This window comes from Danio rerio, chromosome 16 (genome assembly GCF_052040795.2).
Source record: "Danio rerio strain M-AB ecotype USA chromosome 16, GRCz13ab, whole genome shotgun sequence".
In the NCBI taxonomy this organism is placed as follows: Eukaryota; Metazoa; Chordata; class Actinopteri; order Cypriniformes; family Danionidae; genus Danio; species Danio rerio.
Window position 1 is genome coordinate 24,388,029 of NC_141036.1, and position 26,162 is coordinate 24,414,190.

The 26,162-nt window shown below is 34.8% G+C and overlaps 2 protein-coding genes and 1 long non-coding RNA gene across 9 annotated transcripts in view; 2 read left to right on the plus strand and 1 right to left on the minus strand.

Annotated features, from left to right (window-relative positions):
• The first annotated feature begins 192 nt into the window (after window positions 1-192).
• The window catches only part of LOC101883647 (uncharacterized), a 713,507-nt gene continuing 687,537 nt past the window's right edge, over window positions 193-26,162 (plus strand). For both annotated transcript variants that reach the window (XR_015511341.1, XR_015511343.1), the window contains exon 1: window positions 193-357. This is a non-coding gene — a long non-coding RNA (uncharacterized LOC101883647). The remainder of the gene's footprint in view (window positions 358-26,162) is intronic.
• Window positions 2,465-12,635, plus strand: zmp:0000000608. The gene is given in 11 exon segments (NM_001443400.1): window positions 2,465-2,548; window positions 2,991-3,305; window positions 3,393-3,669; window positions 3,672-3,703; window positions 4,449-4,529; window positions 4,963-5,055; window positions 7,930-8,025; window positions 8,327-8,355; window positions 8,458-8,526; window positions 11,375-11,437; window positions 11,587-12,635. Coding segments are annotated over 11 exon segments (1,209 nt in total). The 5' UTR covers window positions 2,465-2,496; the 3' UTR covers window positions 11,689-12,635.
• On the minus strand, window positions 15,796-22,765 carry dicp3.1 (diverse immunoglobulin domain-containing protein 3.1). 6 transcript variants are annotated; one of them, XM_087284977.1, is made up of 11 exons: window positions 22,611-22,692; window positions 22,136-22,472; window positions 21,748-22,050; window positions 20,780-20,815; window positions 18,987-19,025; window positions 18,068-18,151; window positions 17,919-17,947; window positions 17,778-17,828; window positions 17,596-17,661; window positions 17,370-17,444; window positions 15,796-17,184 (listed from the first exon to the last, which is right to left on the minus strand). In XM_087284977.1, the coding sequence occupies exons 2-11, from the start codon at window positions 22,236-22,238 to the stop codon at window positions 17,095-17,097; spliced, it is 876 nt and encodes a 291-aa protein (XP_087141103.1). In that variant the 5' UTR covers window positions 22,239-22,472; window positions 22,611-22,692; the 3' UTR covers window positions 15,796-17,094.

Sequence of the window (26,162 nt, forward strand, 5' to 3'; positions counted from 1 at the left end):
GGGACCGCATAAAAAATATCCTAATCTGAGTAAGTAGGGTTCTGCCTTTTTAGGATAGCGGTCAATTGCCACTGTTTAGTGACCAAGACTGACATGCTTGTTCTTAAGAAATTGTATACTCGGCCGGTACAAGATTCAGGATGTTATAGGAATCCCAATGAACGAGAATAACATAAAATGATGAACCGAAGAGAATATTCAATCATAATCTAAATTAATGTGAACGGAAACAAAATAACCTTCTCAATGTTTTATAATTGGAGTCAGATAAAACGAGGATAAATATATTAATATTCTAAACCACCTCATACTAAAATTGGAGTCAGATATGAGTTAAGTTTAATATAAATCAACATTGTGCACTGGAAAGACCGAACAGGCAGTGAACCTTCATCCACCAGTGGATACTGTCATTGGACCAACTGGCTGGACCTTACAACTGCATGAAATGCTATTGGGTCGACCCCATTTCTAATGCATTGGAAAGAAATTTGGTCTTTTATGAGGAAACTAACTGCCATGTGCAACGCGATATCTGTACAGGAAACCAGAAAGGACCAGAAGGAGATTAATCCGGTGATCGAGTATATCTGAGGTGTTCTGGAGAAAGTGGAGTGAAATCAGGAGAAATGGACCTTATGCCAAGGTTGCCAAAGGGGATGCCATCAACTGGGTACCATCGGAGAGACTGCACAAGGGTGCCAAAGGAAAAAACTCCAGCAAGAGAAAGTTAACAGGAAACAGAGGAGGCAGAAAATCCCAAAGCTCAAACCAACGAGGTGCAAAGTGTGGCAGAAGGAGTTTATCAGAACAGTTAAAAGAATAATTCTGATTATTTACCTAAGTGAGAAATACAGAAGATGCCACAAGTTCAAGTGATGATAATCACCACAACTTCAGGTTGCAGACTCTCAACATAAAGTCTCTATCAACACTTTTTAAGGCCAGAACGAAACAAAGAATGCTCGCAAGTATGTGCCAGATTTAGGGTCAAAAAGATGAACTAGTGCTAAAAATTTTGATAGTTTAGAAGAAGAGGATGATGAAGAGGATCCATGCCTTGGGTGTTAAGTGCTAGACAACCTCTACCCCAAAACGGTGGCTCTCTACGATACGCAAAGTATCTGGGCTGAAGATCAACATACTCTACTGATTATGTGTGTGGGTGTTAGATTAGTATATTATGTTGTGACCATATATTGGGAGATTGTGTATGTTTATTTTTTATTTTATTTTAGTATTTAAATTTTATTCTTTACTGTGTGTTAAATAACCATGACCCCCAGAAGCAAATGTATAACCACCTGTATGCTTAAAACCTTACCTCTTATGATAACAACAAAATAGAATCGAGTCTTTTACTGTGTCCTCGTCAATAGTGGGCGCAGAAGTTTGGCTCGGTTTTATTCCAAAGTGCAATTACATGATCTGGTCATTTGTAATAATACTGTGACATATATTTGTCATTAGGTAGTATGGCTGAGGGCTAGGTCATGGAGTTGCACTATGGGCCAAAAGCAAGAATATTAAGACTTAAAGTCTTAAGAGGAGGGATTATATGAGGTGGATTTTATACTCTTTAAAGTGTGAAGTTAATCTATATATTCAAATTGTATGTGTATAATCTGCTTGTAGACTTGCATACCATTAAAAGAATTAAGGTGCTATGTAGAAAGGGTCATAAAAAGAAGTGGATGAGAAGAGAGCGGGACAAAGCCTGAGTAAACAACTAATGTGTCTCAGGAAATGGATAAGAATAGAGCAACACATGTGTAAACAGATGACAGAGGTGGAATTTGGAGTCAAGGGTTAAACTAGGAGGGATCTTTTGTGACATATGTACAACAAAGGAAAAAAAAGAGTATTTAAGGAGGGCAGAAGATGAGTGAGACAGAATTTTTCAGACAGAGACGCTACTGGGGGTCTCCTTTGTTGTTGACAATAAAGTATATTCTTCTGATATTCATAACCTCCAGACTGAGTTTGATTTAGTAAGAGAAAAACCAAGAAAACCACTAAAATCTAAGCCATAATTCTTTGCTACATGGGTAGTTTAGCATGTGTGCAGGTGATGTGTGTGTTTTATCTCTGAGGAATATAATAAATGATTCTTTAACTCACATATTTGTTTGTTGACAATATTTCTGTTTATTTATTGATTGCTACTTCTTTCTGTATTTATAATGTATTGGTTCAATATATTATCTTGTCACACAAATATTCCACTTGATAAGCTTGAAAGAAATATGGTGTGTGCAAGCAGGAAATCATGCAAAGTATGAAATTAATCAGTTCATATTGTTGATTGAGAAAACCATCGAATGTTAACCCTTTTATGGTCAGACGATAGAAAAAATAAATACATAATCACGTGGCAGTTTTTCCATTACACAATTTACAGTGTTTGTGTAGGCAGTTCTTTTCTGAGGATCATGACTAAGAACAGTAACATAAGAGGAAGTACAATCAATTGCAGAAGATTGCCAAAAGCAGAAAATGGCTGCTAAGCGTCACATGTGTCTGATGATTCTCTTCTTATTTCTAACAGGTAGGCACATTTGTAAAACTTTTTAAAAATCTGTGCACAAACATTTTTTAAAATAAAAGAAACTTCTAATTTAATTACTCCTAAGCTAAGACTAAATACATATTTTTGCAAAACATTTAATCAATGATATATTATACTGTTTACTACCTTATTACAGAATGCAACAATAAGTGCTTTGATATTTACAGCTGGGAGAAAAATCCTTGAATTTTTAAAAGAACCATATTTATTGAAGCAGCATGAGTGAATTTGTGTTATAAAGTGAACCGAACTATTATATAAGAATATATTCCTGTTTAAATTATGTTCACCCAGTCTTAATTTCTATAAAGTGTAAACTATAAAGGAACCTGGTGTCATTAAAGATTAAACTGGATTTTTACACATCCTCTTTTAATGTATTTTTAAGTGGTAAGACACGAACTCTTAAAATTTTTTTAAGGTACCAGTGGAGCAGAAGACACTCATGTGTTCTTCAGTTCTGGTGAAAATGTCCATCTGCCCTGTAATAATGCTCATTCTGGCTGCACATCAACTACATGGAACTACAACAGACATTTAGAGACGATTGAACTGGTTGCTGGAGGGTCACTGAAGACAGACATAAAGAGACGTGAGAGACTGAGTGTGGGCTCTGACTGCTCTCTGAACATCAAGAAAGTCACAAAAGAAGATTATGGATCTTACATCTGCCAACAATATGTGAATGGAGAACAACATGGACCTGTTGCACGTGTTTATCTGCATGCTCTTCATGGTCAGAGTTTCTGTACAGCACATAATATCTTAAAATAACCTAAAGAGTGAATCCATCATTGCATTTTTGTCTTGTTTTGTGTTTTAGTCTCTTCATCCCTCTCTCAGACTGGGATCAGAGCAGGCAGATCTGTAACTCTCTACTGTCAGCTGGATGTTTATGCATCCACTTGTGGTGATTTGGTAAATTATGAAGGATATCAGCTGATGTGGTTGAATCAGGCTGGTAAGAATCTGATGACAGACTCCAGATATCAGATATCGGATGTCTTCTCAAGTCGCTGTATGATAACGCTGACAACAACACTCCTAAAGGAAGATCACAACAGAGAATGGAGATGTCAGCTTACTCAGAGAAATCAACTAAGACCTCAGCCTCATTCACTGTCAAGTACTCAGGTAAATGGTCTTTATAATATCAGTTATTTCAAGAGTTCACACTTAGCTGATAATTGATCATAAAGCGTGTTTGGCATGCTGTCCCGGGAGAGAGTTCTGGGCTCATAAGATCAAGAGCTCGGGGCTCTCTCCCGTTTGCAGGGCAAGAAGGGAGCTTGAGTTCAAGCAGATCTTGAGAACTCCCCCCACTGATAAAGCAAAAAGGGGGATTAAGGACTGCTATGAGGATGTGCTGCTGATTAAAGCTTTTCTATGGTGCCAATTTGATTTAGTCAATTTAATGTTGCAAATTTTTGGACTGAGGGGGGAAACTGGGGAACACAGGGGAAACCCACACAAGCACGGCGAGAACATAGACTCCACACAGAAATGTCAACTGGCCAGGTAAAGACCCAAACCAGTAACTTTCTTGCTGTGAGGCAACAGTGCTAACAACTGGGCCATCGTGCCACCCTATAGAAGAAAAAAAGGGGAGAGAGGGGGTGGAAGGGAGGATTCTTCAAGACAAATATGACTAAGGTAAGAAACTTTGGCTATTTATAGCGAGTTAGAAATCGTCTGATTGATGAATCATGCATTAGCTAATGCAGGACCAGCTGTGTCAGTCATGAGCATGTAATTCTCTCGAAATTAGTTTATAAATAAAATTTGATGATGAAGTATTAAAATATATTTTAATACTTCATCATCAAAGTTTATTTGATTTTATTCTACAGTATGATATATCTGAACATTTTAATCACAGGTCAAACTGAGGCAAAGACACAAACTCCAGTCGGCAGCTCAGAGACCACTGTAAATACACCAGTAACTTCTTCACAACCAGGTACATAATCAACTGTCTTAAGACATGAGAAGTTTATGTTAGATACCATAGTTTTATATCCAAATCTTTTATAACAATAATAAGTGTTTCCATTTTGATTTTTTTATCTGCATGAATCTGTCTGGTTTTTCTCCTCTTACCTCTGATATGACATTTTCTTACAACACAACTGCTGTTCTCTTGACTATTTATTTATTTACTAAGAATTTTCTATAAACCCTAAAGATTAACCATCCTCTCATGGCCCAACAACCAAGCCACACTAAATGTCACTCAGAGGACAGATGATCGGTCTACATTCTGATTCTTGAAGTGAACTTCAGCTGATTGTCCTAAAATTAGATTTTAGGTCACTACAGATTGGACAATAAGCTGTCAGTAGCCCAATGATATTCATGAATTAAGATGTGATTTTTCTTTTTCCCATCTTTAGTAGCATCAACTACAACAGCAGCACTGATTCCAATTGCTACAACAAACTCTCTGATGACAAGTAGTCAAGTACCAAGACCGCTAGATGATAAAGGCATGTATCCCATATAATTTTGCAAACTCTCCTTCATATAGGACATTTATCACTTTCCTGATATATGACCTATTATATGATCCAAAAAGTTGTGATTTGTGTAGATCAATGGGTACATCCATTGATTTATTGTAGCACTGCACAATTATGGACTCAATTTTATTAAACACACATTCTTAAAAGTTAAACATTTAGAAAGTGTAAATTATGTTCCATAGCATTTACAAAAATCAAAAAAGTACATTTTGTGAACTGAAGATAGAAAAAAAGTGAATGAAAAGTCCACAAAATGCATTTCTATAAACCTTCATTTTGATTGGTAATGCCAGTCACCACATTCATTTTTTTTTATGTCAGCTGGAGAGTGCTTAACTTTAAAGAGCCCCTATTATACATTAAAAGGATCATATTTTGGTTTTAATGGTCTCCAACAACCTGCTGATATGTATACAAGGTCGAAAAACACTTTCATGGTCTTTTAATCTGCATTTATTTTTACCTAATTATCCCAGCGACCCCCATATGAATCGTTCAGTGATTCATTTGTTCCCAAACCCCTCCTTATTGCGAAGCTAATCTGTGCTGATTGGACTGATGACAGCCTGTTGTGATTGGTTGACAGCATTCAGTATGAGACAGAGTGAAATGCCCAGCACAGCATATCAACAATATTGAAGTAGTCAGAGTGCATAGTGAGTGTGTGAGCATACCTGCCAACACTTCTGTTTTTCCTGGGAGTCTCCTGTATTTCAGACTCATCTCCAGCCACCCACCCATATTTATCCTGAAAAACTCCTGGTCCTCAGCATTTTGGTATACGGTCTATGAAACCTCTGGGTCGCCAACATTGGTATGGGATCCGATCGCAGCAGCCACCCGAGACATGTTTCATTAGTTACTAACACCATAGTACACAGTACCCTGTTGTAGGGCGGCGTGATTGACCGCTCCTAGATCGCCAGTTCAGCTTGCTCCAGCCCTGAGTGTTATTCAAACACCTCACCTCAAACCTAACCCCCTGATTTTCAGGGACAGCTGTTGGCAGGTATGTGTGTGCAGTTAAACACCAGCCTATTGCTCTATTCTTTACCATGGCACACATTCAGTGTTAATCCACACAGCGGCAAAAGCTGAACTATTCTGAACCTTTACCGCTGCACGTGTGTGAGAACAGCTGACGGTGGCCATGGTATTGATAAATGGCAGTGGAACGTGAGCTCAAAAATGCATTTAAATCTGTAAACAAAGCAGCACGGGTCACGTTTTTTAACGTGGCATTAGACTTGATATGAGAATATGAAGAGTTAACCTGATACAGTACAATCGGTTACAAGTAACAAAACACAATTAAATACATAATTTGCAAGCTAGAGAAAACAAGGAGGCAACCATGGTAAAGCACTTACAAAATGGAGGAAGAAACTGATGTACGAAGCACTGATCCATGTTCTGACATAGTCCCTTACATCAATAGTTTTTTCTGATCCTTCCTTTAACAAACGGCTGACGAATGCCCCGTTGTAAGTGTGTAGGTTCCAGAAGCACTTGAACTGCACAAGGCTGGGCTATAATGCTGAGGTCTTTTTGCAAAAATAAACCTCAACCACTGGCTTTACAGTTTCATCTTTGGGTAGAGAAAATAACTTTCCCTCACACTTCCAATAATATCCAGCAGAATATTCCACATGACAATTCATGACAATTCAACCGATATCTGCTACAGTGCTTGTCTTCCTTTTTTTCTTTGCTACTGTTTGTGGGCGGGGCTGCAGGTTTACATTTTCCAGAGTTTGCGCATGCAACAATCGTGCGGGGCTTAAGTTTCGTGTCCACTTCACACCTGAAACGGCTAAAGACTCGTTATCAAGACGATTAATTTGAAGCACTATGAGTCGACTCTTATATAAATGAATCAATAGTTTTAAACACGGTGTACTTTCAGATGTAAGCCTTAGCTGGATATTTCACTTCACTAAGGCCCTGTTTAGACTAATGCATTTTCGTTTTAAAACGCATAAGTTTTGCTACGGTTACGCCATCCGTTCACACTACACCGGAGTTCTCGAGCGCTGAAAACGGTACCGGAAGGCAGTACTGTAAACAACAACATGGACAAAGAAATGGGAGCATTGTTTGCACTATTGTCTGTTTTACCTGCCATTGTGCAGTTATTCATTTGTTACGTTTAGTAACAACTTGACCTTGTCGTCTGTCCACAAAAATACCTCTCTTGCTTTCTTTGCCATCGCGTTTATTGTTCAACTGGCATTTGTTGACTAACAATAACCAAATGCCGAGCAAGACGCATGCTTCCTGTTTATACTAGAACGCGCATGCCCAGAGTGCGCGAATGGTCAAGTGATATACGTTTTTGGTGGCATAGTGTGGACGGAGACATGTTCAGAAACGCTAGGGGAAACACTAGTGTGGACGCAGATCATTTTAGATCTAAAACGCTGTTTTAAAACTAAAACGCACTAGTGTAAACAGGGCCTTAGAGCTGTGTTACACACTACATGGAAGGTCATTCTCAAAAACCCATAATAGGGGCTCTTTAATGTGACTCTATTATGCCATATAAAATGTTCCTTAAGATCATCTTGTTTCTCAAGTCTTAAACTATAAATTTTAAGATTTGTTCTTTATAAACCTCTGCTTTTTGAGAGCCTGCACTCTGATTGGCCAGATGGCCCAGTCTGTTGTTATTGGTCAACTTATTATAGTGTGTATTGGTGTACTTCATGAGCTTTCTGTAAACCTATCATTTTCCACAAGTATGAACTTTCTTAATGCTAAATATTGACATATCTGCAATTAAATGTCATTTGTAAGTTATTCTATCATTAATGCTGGTCTAAGTGTGTCTCTCTATAGTTTCTCCCTCAGTGATTGCAGTTGCTGTTATTTTCACTGTATTGTTTGTTCTGACGATTGTCATTGTTCTCTGGATGAGATGTCAAAGAAGAGCTGGTAAGTCTTCAGAGATTCTGCAATATTTGAACAATAAATAATTGACACATTACATGTTTAATGGTTTACACACTGACCCATCAGTTTCTAAGTGCATCACAGAAATCTTCATTTGATTATATGAGATAAAAAAAAGTTTAGCTGCTTTTTTTTACAGTAAAGTTTGTTGATTTGAAAACTGTAACTTCAAACTTTGATTAAAAAAACATACATTTAAATGTAATTTGCATTAATGAGATGTTGTTTTAATTGTGTGGTTTACTGTAAATATTTTATTACATGTTGCAATATTATTTTTCAGACAATGCAAAAGATATTAATGAGCCTGGGGTGAGTATTATAAAGTCAAAGACTTGTGAGGTTCATACTCTGTTATATGTGGACTCAGATTAAACAACAAGTAAGAATAATTGTACTGTTTCTTATCTAAAGGTCACAGATACAAACACAAGTTACAAAGAAACATGCAACGTGTCCAGTCATCCCTCTCCAAACATTAATGTAAGTAATAATTTACCTTTATTAAACTGATTTCCATTTGGTCAGGCACATTGTATCACTTGTTACATACTAACCAAATAATCAGACAAATATGCAAATACTTGTTTGGTAGTTTCTGCTCAATAGCTTGTGCAGTTTAATTGTGGCGCTTTTACTTCACTGATTTAAAAAAAATATATATACTATTGACAAAAGTACACTAAGTAACTCTTTACATTTAACCTAATTCATTTTAGCACTGCGAATGTTGATAAAAACAGACAGCACAGTGGCTCAGTGATTAGCACTGTCACCTCACAGCAAGAAGGTTGCAGGTTGCTCCGGTTTCCCCCACAGTCCAAAGACATGCAGTATAGGTGAATTGAATAAACTAAAATTGGCCGTATAGTGCAGAGGTTCTCAAAGTGGGGGTCGGGACCCCCCGAGGGGTGGCGGGACAATGAAGGGGGGTCGCTTGGTGATTTTCAAAAATCAATAAATTTTTATTAAACCTTAAGACTTACTGTATTTTATCAATAACCTACTGATGAGAAAAAAATAGTCGTTTATAGTTACTATAAACTATATAGTTACTATAGTAGCTTATAGTTACTAGTTCTATTGGATTGCGACTTCTCGGGTAATTACATTATACTAAAGACACAGCAATATTGTCAGATGCAGCAGATTTTGTAACACCAGGTTAAACTTTCTAGCCCATTTACAGCACTGACATACATAAAAAAAACAAAGAATAGACTTGGGTCTATTGGTGTGTTTGTGCGTGTCATTGCATACAAGGTTTCTGTATTTATAACCACCACCTCAGAGAATATTGGGGGTCGCGAGTCACTGGCATTGTCATTTTGGGGGTCGCGGGCTGCAAAGTTTGGGAACCCCTGGTATAGTGTATGTATGTGAACAGTGGCAGTTCTAGCTTTAATGGCAACTTGGGCGAATAACCCCATATATGCCCCTTAACCCCAAAACCATCTAGTTAAACATGTACATTCTAAACAAAAAATTGTTATTTTGACCAAACTTTGGGTAAAATATGGACAAAACCAGATATAGGATTATTAAAAATAAATAAAATTATCATTAAAATTATAATTATACAATTAATATTCTAAATAAATAACAGAAAACAATCCCAAATGTAACTGGAAAACAATTTAAAGACACAACTGGAGTGATAGAGTGATACACTATAGACAATTCGGCCTACCCAATTCACCTGTACCGCAAGTCTTTAGATTGTGGGGGAAACCGGAGCACCTGGAGGAAACCCACGCGAACACAGGGAGAACATGCAAACTCCACACAGAAATGCCAACTGAGCCGAGGCTCAAACAGCGACCTTCTTGCTGTGAGGCGACAGCACTATCTACTGTGGCACTCCCTCGCCCATGGGAATATTGATTATGACAATTCTATAGAATACAAAAAAATGTTTTATAGAATTATCTGTTCATCTTTGACCTGACTCAAGGTCGAGAATTTATATTAAGTCTTACCTCCCTGATTCTATCTCTTTTTTCTGCTTCATAGCCATGCATAGTCAAAATTAGATCATCATCATATTATAAGCTTCAGTTTTGTTAACTTGCAAAACTTGCTGCGTGACGACACCTCATGTCATATAAGTAAAAGAAAAGGCCTTTACTCCAGTTAAACATAACAATGTAAACTATCACAGTAGCCATATAAGTAATGTGCCACCTGATATTATATGCTGTCACTCACTTTTGCATTAAAATACCTACATGTGTGCTGTAGTCTATAAAAACACTGTTAAAATGAGGCCAAAGGATTAAAGGGTTGTTCTAATTGTTTTAGTAAACTATATCACACACATTCATTTTTTCTTGCAAAAGTGTGACACTGAACTATTCAGAATAACCTTATGATTCTGTGATTTTAAGTGACAAGAGGCTGCTCTGGTATTCAGGTAGCAGTGGTAGTAGAATGTATCCAGTTAAGCGTTGTTCTTCCACTGAAAAACTACATAGTGTTGCATTTTAAGATATAGAAATAGCCATGTTAAAATGAATCACAATGGTAAAACTGCTACAGAATTCCAGAACCTGGTTAAGAGCACATTTATTTTAAATATACAGTAAATAACCAAAAACTGACCATGACACTCCATCTTTTATGCTTTTTTCTTGATTGACACTTCTATGTTATTTTTGTTTTACTAATCAGTTATGTACATTACGGTTTCATGATTGATGTACTTTAATCTTATTAATCTAATTCTGATAAATAATGTTTATTGCATTGCTTTAATTTGATTTGTGTTATCATGATAGAGTTTAGTAGCTGTGTGGATAACACCAAGCATCTTTGATTTTTTTTCTGCTTATAAGAAAGCAGTTTGTTCATCATATCTCTTTCTCACGCCCACATGCTTATGAGTTTGTTTTTATCTGTGTATCAATGTTATAATAATAATAATAATAATAATAATGATAATAATAATAATAATATAATTTATATTTATATAGCGCCTTTAAAACTAGCATCTCAAGGCTCAGACATATAAAATGTGCAGCAGTAAAAGATACATACAATTTTATTATTAATAGTAGTACTTCTAAACATTGGTGTATAAAACTCTAAATTAATGAAATATGGTAGTTTACTGTACAATTTTGAAATTTCTTTTACATATTTTTAATGTTAAAATTCTGCCAATGACAGCTACGATTTTTACAGTAAATTTTATGGATTTTTTTTTAAGTCTACAGATTGACAGTGATTAAAAATCCCCAATATTTATGTATATAAATGATTACAGTACTTCACAAAGTAAGGATGGATAGGTCTTTCCTAACTCAGTTACTCATTTTCCAATGCTGTTTAGGAGCAGAAAGATGATGCGAATTATTCAGAGGTTGTCACATACTGTAAACTTCAAGCCAACAAGGTGAGTAAACACTTCTTATTCTCCATCCAGGACATTGCATACCTGTAACCATTTTATTCTTAAATACGGTTTCTAATGTAAATAAAACTAATGAAATGTTGTAGCATTTGTGTGTTAACAGTACCACCTTGTTTGTGTTATTACTGCAGGTGAATGATACAGTGACTTATTCTTCCATCCGAGGAGAAAAGGCTAAAGCACAGGAAAACTGTAGTGAACTTTATGCCTCGGTTAACAAGATCAGACATTAATGATAAAAAAAGTTTCATAAAAGTTTAATAAGAGTATCATACCATTGTATATACTGTTTTATATGATCTAATCTAGGTGTTGTTTCTATTTTATTATTAGTCTTTTGGTTTGTATCATGTTTGTATCATGAATGGATGTACAACGTCATTTGGAGGACAGTTTTAGATCATTCTTTTTTTATTTTTTTTTTTACTATTTTTAACAATTTGTAATAGAAGGTATTTCACAATATCCTCTTTAGTGGCTGAAGCTGAAAGACTTGTTCCTCTTAACAAAAACTAGCTAGAGGAACTTTGAGAAGACAAATAAACCTCTGTGACAACAAGATCTGCAGTGTCAGCTGAACAATTTCCAATTTCCAGTGATTGCTTAAAACAATTACCAGTCGACAAATTTCCCATCAATCTATTTATAGGTGTTAAGATTCAGTTCATCTAGTGAAACATTTGCCAGAATTATTATTATTTTTAAATTGTGACAGCAGATAGAAATTTTGTTCTGCTTTAGGAGTCGAAAGATATCTTGAGTTATTTTTGTTTTAGGAACCATATTATGGTGTTGTGTTCTCATATATACAACCCCAAATCTGTATGTCTGCAGTTCTTGCCTATCTCCAATATAGAATGTGTGTCACATTTTAAAGCGCAAAGTGCAACACCAAAGACCCTGTACTGTTGCCCACCTAAAGATTTGTTTGCAGGAAAAATGGGACAAAATTACCCCTGAAACACTTCATCACGTGGTGTCTTCACTCTTTAAGTGTTGTGAATAGGAATGGCAATATTACAAAGTGGTGAATGCTTTACTGTTATACCTTTTTTTTTAAATGTGTTGAACCAAAATTGGAGTACATGTTTACAAACAATAACAATCTTGAGCAACACATTAAGTAATGTGTTGTTGTATTTTCTGCAATAAAGTAAAAGTCAAAGTAAGTTTAAACATCACGACTTTCTTTTTTATTTGTGTTTTCCATGCTGTCCCAAGTTTTTCTGATTTGAGGTTACTACTATATATAAGAGCAATGTAGTGGCGCAGTAGGTAGTGCTGTCGGCTCACAGCAAGAAGGTCGCTGGTTCGAACCTCGGCTCAGATGGCGTTTCTGTGAGGAGTTTGCATGTTCTCCCTGTGTTCGCGTGGGTTTCCTCCGGGTGCTTTGTTTTCCCCCACAGTCCAAAGACATGTAGTACAGGTGAGTTGGGTAGGCTAAAATGTCCATAGTGTGTGTGTGTGTGTGTGTTTCCCAGGGATGAGTTGCGGCTGGAAGGGCATCCGCAGCATAAAAACGTGCTGAATAAGTTGGCGGTTCATTTCACTGTGGTGATCATAGATTAATAAAGAGACTAAGCAGACAAGAAAATAAATGAATATATATGAAGTCAGAATTATTAGCTTTGTTTTATTTCGGCCAGAATAAAAGCTGATTTTAATTTTTTTAGAAAACATTTTAAGGTCAAAATTATTAGCCCCTTTAAGCGTTATATTTTTATATTTGGGCTGTATGTGATAATGTAATAGGCATCTAAGAATAGCACCCCCCTCCCCCCCCCCCCCCCCCCCCCCAAAAAAAAATAGACTAGTCATCAAATTAACAGATTAAACAGACTTATGCGTAGTCAGTCATTTCTGTCTATTTGATGACTAGTCTGGTTTTAGGCTGAAGACCTATTTGATTTTAAATGACAGCCCAAGTTTAGCCTTGTTTAAGCCAAGCCGTTTATGTTTAGACATCTATTAGGCTTTTTTTAAACACACACAAAATGCTTACAGTAGTATTTACTATAAATTACTATATATATTTTGCAGCCCAATCTCACAAGGAATTGTAACTATTTTAAATATTGTCAGAAAATCGGCTAATATGTATGGCTTAATTCATATGAAAATAAAAAAAATGCCTTACCTACCCCTCATTGGAAGATGAGCAAATAGAACTAAAGTGTATCAATGAAACCTTATACATTCATACGAATAAGCCATTAAATCAAAATGTTACAATTTGTTATGAAATAGTATTAATTTTTCACAGTGGAATCATTTAAGAATACTTTTTTCCCCTCAAAATATTTTTACATGACATTAAAATGTCCCTTTGTAAAATCATGCTAGGTCTGGTGGAGATGTCTCAATGTCTCTCAACATTGAGATGTCTCTAAATAAGGCAATCACTTTTTTTAAAGTCTAAACATAGAACAGTATACACAGCTGAAGGCAAAATGATTAGACCTCCTGTGAACTGTGAAGTGCTGTTTAATGGAGAGATTATTAATACATTTTTAAATATTTAATGACTAATTTCTAATGATGGCAGTACAAAATATGCTATTTTTTTCAATACACTAGTAAGTTTATTCTGAATTTATAGCATAAATACAAACACATTCAAAGACAGTAAAATCTGTTTTGGTGTATATGAGCTAAATTTAAAAGTTTTAACAGATTTCAATTATTTAAATGTCTGAAAAATATAATAGCATAAATATTATAGTAATAATAGCTATAAACATAAATTGGATTAATAGCCATAAAAACTAGCGTGAGAGTCCACATTCAAAGAATTCAATAGCATGACGCAACTTGTGAAAAGAAAGAAGAGAAACTGTTTATGTATTATGTGTGGGTGGATCTACTGTGGTCAAACTAACTTGCACTTAAAAGTCACAAGTTTCACAACAATTAAGCCACAGCTTAAAAAACACCCTGAAAAACATATAATTCAACACAATAAGCCAACAGTATAGCAAAACAACCTACAGCTGTTGTCATAATCATAAAATAAGCAGTACTTTTAAAACAACGATTCTAAACTATTTTATATGATGTAAATATGTCGCCCTGGACCACAAAACCCTAAATTGCACTGGTATATTTTTGGCAATAGGCAAAAATTCTTTTGGTCAAAATTATTTATAGAACCATACAGTAATATGCATGACAAAAAAAAAAAAAAGGATATTAAGTGAAGATCATGTTTTATGAAGATATTTTGTAAAATTTCTACCATAAATATATACAAATTTTGATTTATGCATGGCTAAAAGAAATGCATGACCTTTTTGAAGCTTATTGCTTAGTATGTAGAATAAAAATCAAACAAAAAATTGACAAACTGATTCCAGATGATTCACATTTTTCTCAGCTACATTTTGTCCTATCCTACCAAACCATATCAATGGAAAGATTGTTTGTTTCGCTTTCAGAAAAAAAAAAAAAAAAAATCACATCCATTTCCATCAAAACATTCATGAATACAATAAGTGAACATAAGAAATGAAAAGGATATTGGCACACAAGAAATTAGATTAGTAATTAATGTCATACAGTTTGATTCATTATATAAAATAAACTACCGGGAGAAATATATAAATATATGTATGTTTTATGCTGATGAATACAGATTTTCTTTATGTTTAAAATATGTATATAGTTTAAACAACTAGCAAAAAAAGAAGTTACTAGAATCAAAGACACAATCTTAAAATTTAACCCAGGACACTTTCAAGAAAAACTGTTTGACCTTGACCTTGTTTACAATCACATTTGAAAATATTTGATTACTTGAATTGAAGTTAATGTAATACTAAGACTATTTACACCAAATCTATATAGACAAACACACAAACCTATATACAAAACAATAAAAGTCAACCAATTTTTCATCTATCATGCTTAATGAGAAAGACCAATGGGCTTATCTACCTACAGCTTGTTCCAGTGCAAACCCTCTACTCTGCATTGCTTTTGACCAGTTTTACTATGCATTCAACAAAACTTTAACACAAAATGTTCCTAAAGGCTATAGAAGTTCCAGCTAAGGGCATTTTAAACTAAAATTGATAATTACATATGACAAAGCAATGTGAAACTTGTAAGTTTAAACACAGCAAGGGATTCATTATGTGACATGTCATGTGACAGGAAGCTTGTGGTCCAGTTTTGAATGTGCTCATATCCGTTTGCTGAGGCGGTGGACTGAAGGTAATAAAAATAATTGTATATAATGTTCAGTTTCATAAGCAGACAAATCATTTCACTCCATTAAACCTCAATATATTAAACTGTTACTAATTATTGTAACAATCAATCAGATCACTTCATCAAAAATGTATAATACACATAGAGACTTTTTATTGCACCCAATAACACAACGTTTTGAAATGTACATTAACTGCAGGATAGTTAATAAAATAATAATAAAAACCCTTTTGTATGAGGAACTACTTTCTTCTGCCATTCATTTGCAGCTGACGTCAGAACAGCAGAAACCGTTGCTACTTCACTAACGTCACTTTACAGCAAGTATTTAAATGATTCTCTAGCATAATGTCTAAAGTGATGACAAAACGTGATTTTGCTGACATTTTAAGATTTTAAGGCTGAACTGCATGAAATGCCATCAGTCTACAGACATTTCCTAGTTTTTCTCTGTTGAAATCGGGGGAATCAAAATAATTAACCCCCAAAAATATTGTGTTTGCAATAAGTAAAATCATTAAACAAATGCAGGCATTTTATCTTTCATTTTACTGTACTAGTCTGAAGTAACGAAAACAGAAGACTCATTTGAACAAACAGTTGACCAACCAAAAAGTAACTCAGTTTTACAAAAAGTGGCCAACACAAAATACATTCCTGATATGAGTCCCATCTCACACTCAATATATATGGTATGAATACAGCATTGCGAAAGACAAAAGAGAGAGATCGATTCAGAAAGTCACCAGTTCAATAATACATACATACAATTAGCTCCATAAATATTCAGACATTGATACAATTCTAACAGTTTTGGCTCTATACACCAACAGAATGGATTTGAAATGAAACAAGCAAGATGTGCTTTAACTGTCAGCTTTAGACTTCAGGCTCTAATTGACTGCAAAGGATTTGCAACCAAGTATTAAAAAGTGAAAGTTTGATTCATGATTATTATTCTGTCTCATTACTTTTGGATCCTTAACAAGTGGGAGGCACATATGCAAACTGTTGTTATTCCTACAGCGTTCACCTAATTTGGATGTAAATACCATCAAATTAAAGCTGACAGTCTGCAGTTAAAGCACATCTTTGTTTCATTTCAAATTGATTGTGTTGGTGTATAAAGCCAAAAATGTTAGAATTGTGTCAATGTTCAAATACCATTGGACATAACTGTATATACTGTCCTTCCTATACTCAGCACCTTAAATCAACTCTCAGATTTTAATTGTAATCCTTTTGTAAAGCTGCTTTGGAATGATAGTTACTGTAAAAAGCACTTTAGAATTTCATATTGCCTGTAAATCTAATATATAATTCTTCCAAATAACAAAAACCGAAATCTCAATAGTGTTGCAAAAATGCTAATTTGCGGATCATATTAAGTCATGCGATGATTTGCATAACTGGTGATTTGCTTTAAATGTTTATTTCTTCACAGTAGCATAAAGTCCATCCTGAGGTGCACGTTCAGTTTCTCTGATGGTCATGTAAGTCACCGTTTCATTACTACGATCCTGAAAAAACATCATATTCTATTCAGTTAATCTGGAAGTTTCAGCCAATAAGCCATTATTTTCAGTCATGCTGTTCTTCCACAGTTTCAGAGCTACATATCATAACAATATAGACTGAGAGAAGAGGTGTAGATTTTGGAATATGAAAAAACAAATAAATGTAAAAATATACTGTATAAACTCACAGTGTCCAGTTTTACTTGCTTGTTTCCTTTGTTAGAAGAAATAACCTCAGAGTAGGTCACATCATCTTTCTGTTCCTAAACATCAGTGGAAACAATGCAAGTTGATGATAGTATAGAAGAGACATCTGTCACTACACTAATTAAAATAGAGCAAAAGATCTGAATAAATTGGATTGTGGACAGGAAAATAGAAAAATATATTGAAGAACAGTCATTTTGTACTCACATTAGCATTGTGCGCAGAAGGAATGGACATGGGGATTGTTTCATATGCTCCTTCATCGTCCTTCACCTTTAGACATCAAACAGTTAAAACATTACAGTAAACAAACACTAAATGTGTCAACTACACACATTATTGAACTTAAAAGCTAATTAAATCTAATTATCTGGCATCACTGAACTTACCGCAATGTTGATTGTTTTATAGCTTCCTTTATGTTGGTTCAGATCTCCGGCCTTAGATAACAAGCTGTTGTAAGTACTTGTGCAAATTACACACTTTATTCAACTGAACAAAATCTAAACATCTGGCAACACATAACTCACATCAGTGTTGGCAGCCCGTCTTAGATTACCTAAAAGAACAATAAGTATTTATTATAAATACTTACTTTTTGTTGTCCCGTTAACTTGATGAAAAATTCTTTGTTAATGAATAAACTTTTAATTGAAAACATCATATTTCAAAAACCCACCAGCTCTTTTTTTGAAGACCACCAAAAACACAGCAACAAAAACCACAGCTAATGCAGCTAACACAGCAGCCACAGCAGCGATCACTGAAGGAGAAATGACATAGAATTTACCTGTTAACTAATTGTAGTTATTAATTATTGATCTAGGCAGTCAAGAGAAAACAGCAACACTTTTTATGAGATTGAAAAACCTAGGACATTTTACAAATGGATTGACAGCAGTGGTTTTGAGCAAAGCTGTTCAAAATGAGCAGACCACACTCAGTGGCTGACTCTTAGAAGTTTCACACAGACCTCTGCAGGATTAAGATGTTGAGGACTACTTGATGATTACTGACAGTGTGGGAATTATACATTAACTATTGGTGGTCAACTTTTTTCAGTATAAAATATATGCATGCTGCAATGTGTCTAATGAATATATTTAATTAAATTACCTCTCATCGGGTAAAATTCATTATTTTACCATACACATAATCCTCAAAGATTAAGTTTTAATCTAAAATGGTAACTTTTATTAAACCTTAGCTGATATGAATTTATTTTTAATTTTTTTCAAACTAAATTACTCAGCTGAACTTATTTAAAGCTTATCTGCATCAGGTCATGTGACTTAATCATCATTATCTCCCATCAGGTGAAGTTTTTTTCCCTCTCCGCTGTCGCCACTGGCTCGCATGGTTCAGGATTGGTAGAGCAACACATCAATGAATTTGCTCTTCAGTGTTTGAACTCTCAGTAATGATTAAATCACACTGAACTGAGCTAAACTGAACTGAACTGAACCTAAACACTAAAAACTGAACTACACTGTTCCAGTTACTTTGACCATTTATGTGAAGCTGCTTTGACACAATCTACATTGTAAAAGCGCTATACAAATAAAGCTGGATTGAATTTAAAAAATTGAATCATGTACCTTCTGTTTTATTGTCTGGTTTCACTGCACTGTCTGAATCTGTAAAGAATGAATACAAAAGCATGGTAAGTAGAGAATACATAAAAACATCTCTAGAAACTTGTTAACTCTAAACATATAAATGCCCTTTTCAAGTTAACTAACTCAAATTTTAAACATGTTCAGATAATGATCTGCACATGCACACATGCAATGGAGTTTCATTCCAATAGGCCTTCATTAACCTTGTCTAATGTTCAAACTACATCGACCTGTGACACTATGTGTCAAATATCAAGATAATTGGACTAATGCTGAGATCACAAAACAAGGTTTTTAAAGTCATCCGATCACAGTCGTTTTCACCCTGTATAAATATAGCAATCAGTTACTTCTGTGTTTACATTGTATGATGGATCAGTGACAGGAGGCTACACACTGCAGAACTTCACTACAGGAAAAATCAACAACAAAAGTGTCTGGTTCGCTGACCAACCAAATGCACATAATAACTCTTTATAAAGAACGCAAGATCACTAGTGAAACCAGAGTTCTCATGCTAGATTGGAAATGGCACCTTCCTGTGGTAGGCTACAACTAAAACAAAACACTGAAAACATGGGTGCTCCTGATATTTATTCAAACTTTTCTCTATTTCTTGTGTCCAAAAAGACTAAGAAGCCTTTCTCTGCACTCAATCCATGTTCTGGCTATTGTGGATTATATCTCCTCCCAAAACTCCCTGTTGTCCTGTATCTTGTTCTCTTTTGACTGTAGGTCATTGCCGATGTGTTCTCTGTCAAAACTCTTTTTACACAGCAGGATTTTGAACCACAGACAGGTTGATATTTAGTTTGCCATTAATTTCAGTTGTCTGCAATTTTCTCTGATCGCATTTTTGATAATTCACACTGAGTGACTGTCACAATAGCATGAAAGAATACAGATTTGCCTTTAGCTTTGGCCATTTGTTGGAGATTACCAACAAATTAATACCTGTCAGCAAGTGAAAATCAGAACTAAAATATAGGTCACAAAGTTTATCTCCAACCTGCTCCTATAAAAGTTCAAAGCTTCAACCTGGACCCAAACACACCTGAATCACCTTATCAAGTGTCCAAGACTATTTAATTACAGAGAGTGTGTAAATTATACATTAACAATTAGGGGTCTACTTTTTTTTTGTATAGTTAAAAAAAATGCATGCTTCAGTACTGTATATCAAATTCAGATATTTAGTTCAAATACATCTCACTTGTGTTAAACTGGTTATTTTAACATACACGTGATCTTCAAAAATTATATTTTTGTATAACATGGATAGAAAATTTTGCTAAATTGTGACAAGTTTAGGTTTAAGCATTTAAAAATAGATTTTTTTTTTTTGCTATTTTCAGCTATTTTTTTTAGGGTTGAGAACTTGTTAAGGATTTTTAATGTTAAAATAGGGGTCTTCTGGAAAAAAAAGTGGGAAATAGGGAGTAAAGAATGAGGTTATTGGGAGATTTCAGATTCAGCATTTTGATTGTTGTAGCGCCCCTTGTTTAGTCTTTGCCAGATTTTGCGCAAACTAAATTACTGAGCTGAACTTATTTAAAGCTTATCTGATCAGGTCAGGTCATCAGGTCATCTGATATAATAATAATAATAACAAGTTATTATTTAATTATTTATCTTTGGGTTGACTTTTTTGATGCCTTGTGCTCTAACATTAGGATTTCCCCCCCAATAAATGAAATATTCATTTTCTGGAGATTTATTTAAGGCAGATCAGCTGCATCAGGTCATGTGGCTTAATCATCATCATTATGTACCTTGTGCTGGTTTCACTGTTGTTGTTGCATTAGAAGCTGTAAAGAATGAATGCAAAAGCAAGTAAGTAGCAAATACTGTATAAACTTGTTAACTTTAAATCTTTTTTTTTTTTAAAGTAACTCACACAATACACAAGTACTGGACCTTGTGCCCCCTTTATATCAAACTGCACAAGCTATTGTGTATCAATACCTTAAAGAAATATAAATATTATTATAAATAAATAATGTTGTTCTAAATAATTACACTTTTTTTCAAGATATCTTTATAAAAGTGCACATTTTTGTGTTGGTAGGCCTATGTAAGTTAACCTATTGCTATTTATGTTATAACAATTAATTCAGTTATATATATTATATATTAATGTCCAAAATTCGACACAATAACACTACTTTCTCTAATAATATTTACAAGTTACCAAATGTTTAAGTATTATGTCAAATTGAATACAAATTGTCAGCATTAAATTTGATTAAATACAGAGTATTAAATACACAGATCCAGTAAAACTGTTCATGCAGTTTATTTGCATAAATATACTCAAATCTTTCAGGTTTACCGCAGGTTAGTAACAGTATGCATGTATGTGCTTATATAACAGTCAGAGCGACTATTATTTTGAACTTGTCACAGGTATGTACATAGTCAAGCATTATATTTTACCATCAAAGCTTTTCAGCCTATATTCAAACTAACCACAAACTATATGCCACCGGTGTTGTTAATCCTACAAAAGTTGAGTTTAATCATCACATTACAAATACAGGAGTTAAAAAATACTTGCTAAGTTTCAATTCCTTTTTAATCAGAGCATTTTTGAAGAGCTGCTTTGACATAATTGAATCTGCTTTGACAGATTATTTGTGTCAGACCGAAAGCATCTATAGACTCATTGGTATAGGTGCTGATTATGTCAATAATCTTTTCCATTAAGGGTTATTTAAACTGATATATATAGTTTTTTCACCTGTGTACTTGACAGTAAATGAGGCTGAGGTCTTCAGTTGATTGTTCTGAGTAAGCTGACATCTCCACTCTTTGTTGTGATCTTCATTCAGGAGTGTTGTAGTCAGACTGATCATACAGGGACTTGAGGAGAATATCTTATATCTGTTGTCTGTCACCAGATTCCTTTCAGCCTGATTCACCCACACCAGATATCCTTCAGTACGGAACAAAGTATCACAAGAGACTCCAGAATACTCCAGTTTACATTTGAGAGTCACAGATCTGCCTGCTCTCATCTCAGTCTGAGAGAGTGATGAAGAGACTGAAACAAAGCAAGATTTCACTCCTATAATTACACGCCAGTTTGAAGGAAGAATAAGGTTTTTTAAAATTACTATTAAGATTACCATTTAGAACAGTCAGATAAAAAAGCACATAATTTCCTTGTTGTTCTCCATTCACATATTGTTGGCAGATGTAAGATCCATAATCTTCTTTTGTGGCGTTCATGATGTTCAGAGAGCAGTCAGAGCCCACACTCAGTCTCTCACGTCTCTTTATGTCTGTCTTCAGTGACCCTCCAGCAACCAATTCAACCGTCTTTGAATGTCTGTTATAGTTCCATGTAGTTGATGTGCAGCCAGAAAGAGCATTTTTACAGGGCAGATTGACATTTTCACCGGATGTGAAGAACACAATGTCTTCTGCGCCAATGGTTCCTGAAACAAACGTGATGTTGCTATACTGTGTAGAATTCAACAAACGCTTAATGAAAATTAATAATCAGCAGATTACTGTATGACACTATATTTGTGAATTCATTAGCAAAAGTTTAAACTAAATGTTACAAAACATTCAACAGCATTTTATATTATCATTTACCTTTGAGAAGTGAACAGTAAATCATTAGTCCCAGCTGCAAACATACGTGACCCTTATCAGTCATTTTACAATCCATTTCTGTGTTTTTTTCTGTTTTAGCGTTCACAACTCTTTCCTCAATCTTCAACCCTTCATTGAGTAACTTCCTCTTATCTGACCCACTGGTTAACTCCTGCTAGAGTTGCTATATAGTGACTCAGTGACAGCACAGAATGCAAGTGCTTCACATATATTGTAAATGCGTATCATTAATATTTGTAAGTCATGCTTAAAAGTAACTCATAATGCACTTTAAGTAGAAATTCTTTCAGACAAACTTTTGGTTGTGCCCAAACTTTTCTGTTACACCCTCAATATTTCACACCTTAACAGAGACAACTTTTAGCAATTGCAGATTGTGAAATATTCTTCAGCATGGGAATTCACACTTTATCTTAACCCACACATGGACAGCTACTATTTGTACAATTATGAGCTCAGGTTTCACTTATATCTTTAAACCATTCCCTTCCTGCAAATAGTTCTAAATTACAAATACATCTAGACTGAAAAAAGAATCTGCTAGACAAGCACCCATGATTTAAAAAAAGTTAATTTTATAGTTATTAATGTATTACATTCCACTTTGGCCAAACAAAAAGAGCTCATTTAAATCCTATACTCCTGTAAATTTGGTCTGAAAGAGAAAACTCCAGCATGCAAAAAAAGGTGAGCTGCAAATATAATTGTCCATTCCTCTAAGACACAAATTGTATAGCAAATTACCAGCAATTGCATTTGTTTGTGTGTGTGTTAAAAAGATGTCTAATAGTCATTTGGGCTAACATGAGGCTAAATTTGAGCAGTCAGTGAAAATCCAATAGATGTATAAGAATAGCCCAAAATCGTCATCAAATGCACAGTGATGAATGACAACACATGTGAAATCTGTCTAATATATCTATTTCATAACCACGTTAGTTTTGGGCTATTCTGGATGTCTATTAGATTTTCACTGAAAGCTTAAATTTAGCCTGGTTTTAGCAAAGCCACTGATGTTTAGAAGTCCAGTAAAACAAAATTGTTTGCTGGGCTGTGACAAGTATCTAAAGAAGGCTAGAGCAGAGTATAACAATTTCTTGCCAGAAAGAGAAAAATCCTAATCCATTTCAATGACAAATTATTAAAAACAAGTAAAAAGTGAAGGGAACCAACTCAAGGGTTTAATTATGGTAAGGCATTTCTAAATCTGCAATTCAATTTGTTCAAAAGATTTGTTAAAAAAAAGCCAGAATCAAATGAAAACTATGTGTACACCAAACTGTGTACAGCAAACTTTGTGTACACCATTTTGACTGTGTATTTGTCTGTGTCTACATGTGCGTAATGTGTTTTTCTTTACAACATTGCTAATAGTATATTGTTTTGTTTTTGGAGTATGTCATTGTATTTTGCACTGTCTGCTGATGATGATGTGACAATAAAAATGATTTGATTTGATGCAATCACCACACACGGACACTCCACAGATTCAATGTTACGTGTAGAAATAAAAGCCTTCATGTTTGTTTAATTTGTCCATTAAATAAAGTCATTTTTGCATTAAAAGGTGACAATAAAATACAAAGACTTGACTACCCCCCCACACACACAGTGAATAAAGACACTGTGAAAATAAGAAATTAATACTATTTTTAATATGAATGTATTAATTAAGTTTTGAATTACAGAACTCTTCAAGAACCCATAAACCAGACTGAGCCACCAACAACTCCCTTAGCAAGATCTGGGGGTTTGAAGCTTCTGACAATAGATTGTAGAAATATAAACTTTTAATTTTGAAATTGGAAAAAATCAATTAATATACAACCCCAAAGTGACAACATATACTGGGAAATACAAACATTAAAATCAAAGTTAAGTCATGTTCTGAAAAAAGAAAAAAAATTTATCACTTGCATCCTAATAAGATGGAAAATGGTAATAAAATCTTTACGATCTTGCCCTTTTTGCTTTACCCATTCTTCGAACAGATTACAGGCCTAAAGTTAACCGTGTGCACATGATCATCCTATTTATTATCACACACAGTATGTTTTTCACCTGCTGTCTTTTGCTTAGTTATTTTTGATTATACAGTTTAATTATAATTTCTTTTTGGCTTAGTCCTTTTATTCATGACAGGGTCGCCACAGCGGAATGAACCGCCAACTTATGCAGCATATGTTTTACACAGCCGATGCCCTTCCAGCCACAACTCAACACTGGGAAACACCCATACACTCTCAATCACACACACTACAGACAGTTTAGCTTACCCAATTCACTTATACCGCATGTCATTGGACTGTGGAGGAAACTGGAGCAACCGGAGGAAACCCAGGCCAACATGGAGAGAACATGCAAACTCCACACAAAAAATGCCAACTGACCCAGCTGGGGCTAAAACCAGCGACCTTCTTGCTGTGAGGCGATCGAGGTACCCACTGCGCCAACGTGACACTCCTAGTTTAATTATCATCCTTCACAAGAACATTGCTTTAGGGCAGTGGTCACCAAACTTGTTCCTTAAGGGCCGGTGTCCTGCAGATTTTAGCTCCAACCCTAATCAAACAGACCTGAACAAGCTAATTAAGGTCTAACTAGGTATACTTGAAACATCCAGGCAGGTGTGTTGAGGCAAGATGGAGCCAAACCCTGCAGGGACTCCGGCCCTCCAGAACCAGGATTGGTGACCCCTGCTGTAGGGGATTAACTCTTCATTTAAGTGTAGTTAACTGGTGATCTGTGAGCCAGGACGGACGGCTGTACATAGTTTGAGATAAACGGCAATATTTATTTTTTAAATGTCAATTACTTTTTTTTTTTTTTTTTTTTTTTAAGAAAGGTTTTGTTAAATAAAAAAAGCATGCATACAGCTATATTAGGCTTTTTTGACATTTTAAAAATTTGTGTCTAAGAAATAATTTATTTATTTTTGGTGTGGTCAGAGATAAATTTGGTAAATCCTTAGTGTTGAACTCTAAATAGTCATGTGAAATAAAAATGAGTTGCAATGGCTAAATCAAATAATTTTTAGCGTGTCAAAGTTAAACTTATGCATATAAAATATATTTTCCTAACAACAAAATTCTGGCATGTGAAAATGCTGAGTGGCTAGCAGTGGTGTAAAGTAACAAATTACAAATACTCAAACTAATGCAATTGACTAGATTTTCTCAGAAATTGTAATTTAACAAGTAGTTTTAAAATTGTGTACTTTTACTTTCCCTTGAGTACATTTTTATTGAAGTATTGGTACTTTTACTCCACTACATTCCTTCAACCTGCAGTCACAACTTTTTTATCCTGTCTATGAGGATTAGAAAAATCAGTTCTGTGATTCCTGTATAATTAAATTGCACATAGAAGGTAAATCACATCATAACTAACTACCTCAATACATCTGCAATTTATAACGGTTTGGAAGCGGTATAAGTGTCCAAGAAGATGTCCAAAATCTTTACACGCATTGACTCAGAGGTTTTTTTAGATCCATGTCCCTGATGAGAAGATGATGGATGCTTACTGTGT

What these genes read in the sequence shown, in the direction of transcription:
- dicp3.1 (XM_087284975.1), bottom strand. Translation starts at nt 22,686, where the DNA reads ATGGATTGTAAAATGACTGATAAGGGTCACGTATGTTTGCAGCTGGGA. An exon ending in AACAGTGAAACCAGCACAAG is followed by an intron (nt 19,026 to 20,779) that starts GTACATAATGAT and finishes CATTCTTTACAG; the next exon opens with ATTCAGACAGTGCAGTGAAA. An exon ending in ATAAAACAATCAACATTGCG is followed by an intron (nt 17,662 to 17,777) that starts GTAAGTTCAGTG and finishes TGATGTCTAAAG; the next exon opens with GTGAAGGACGATGAAGGAGC.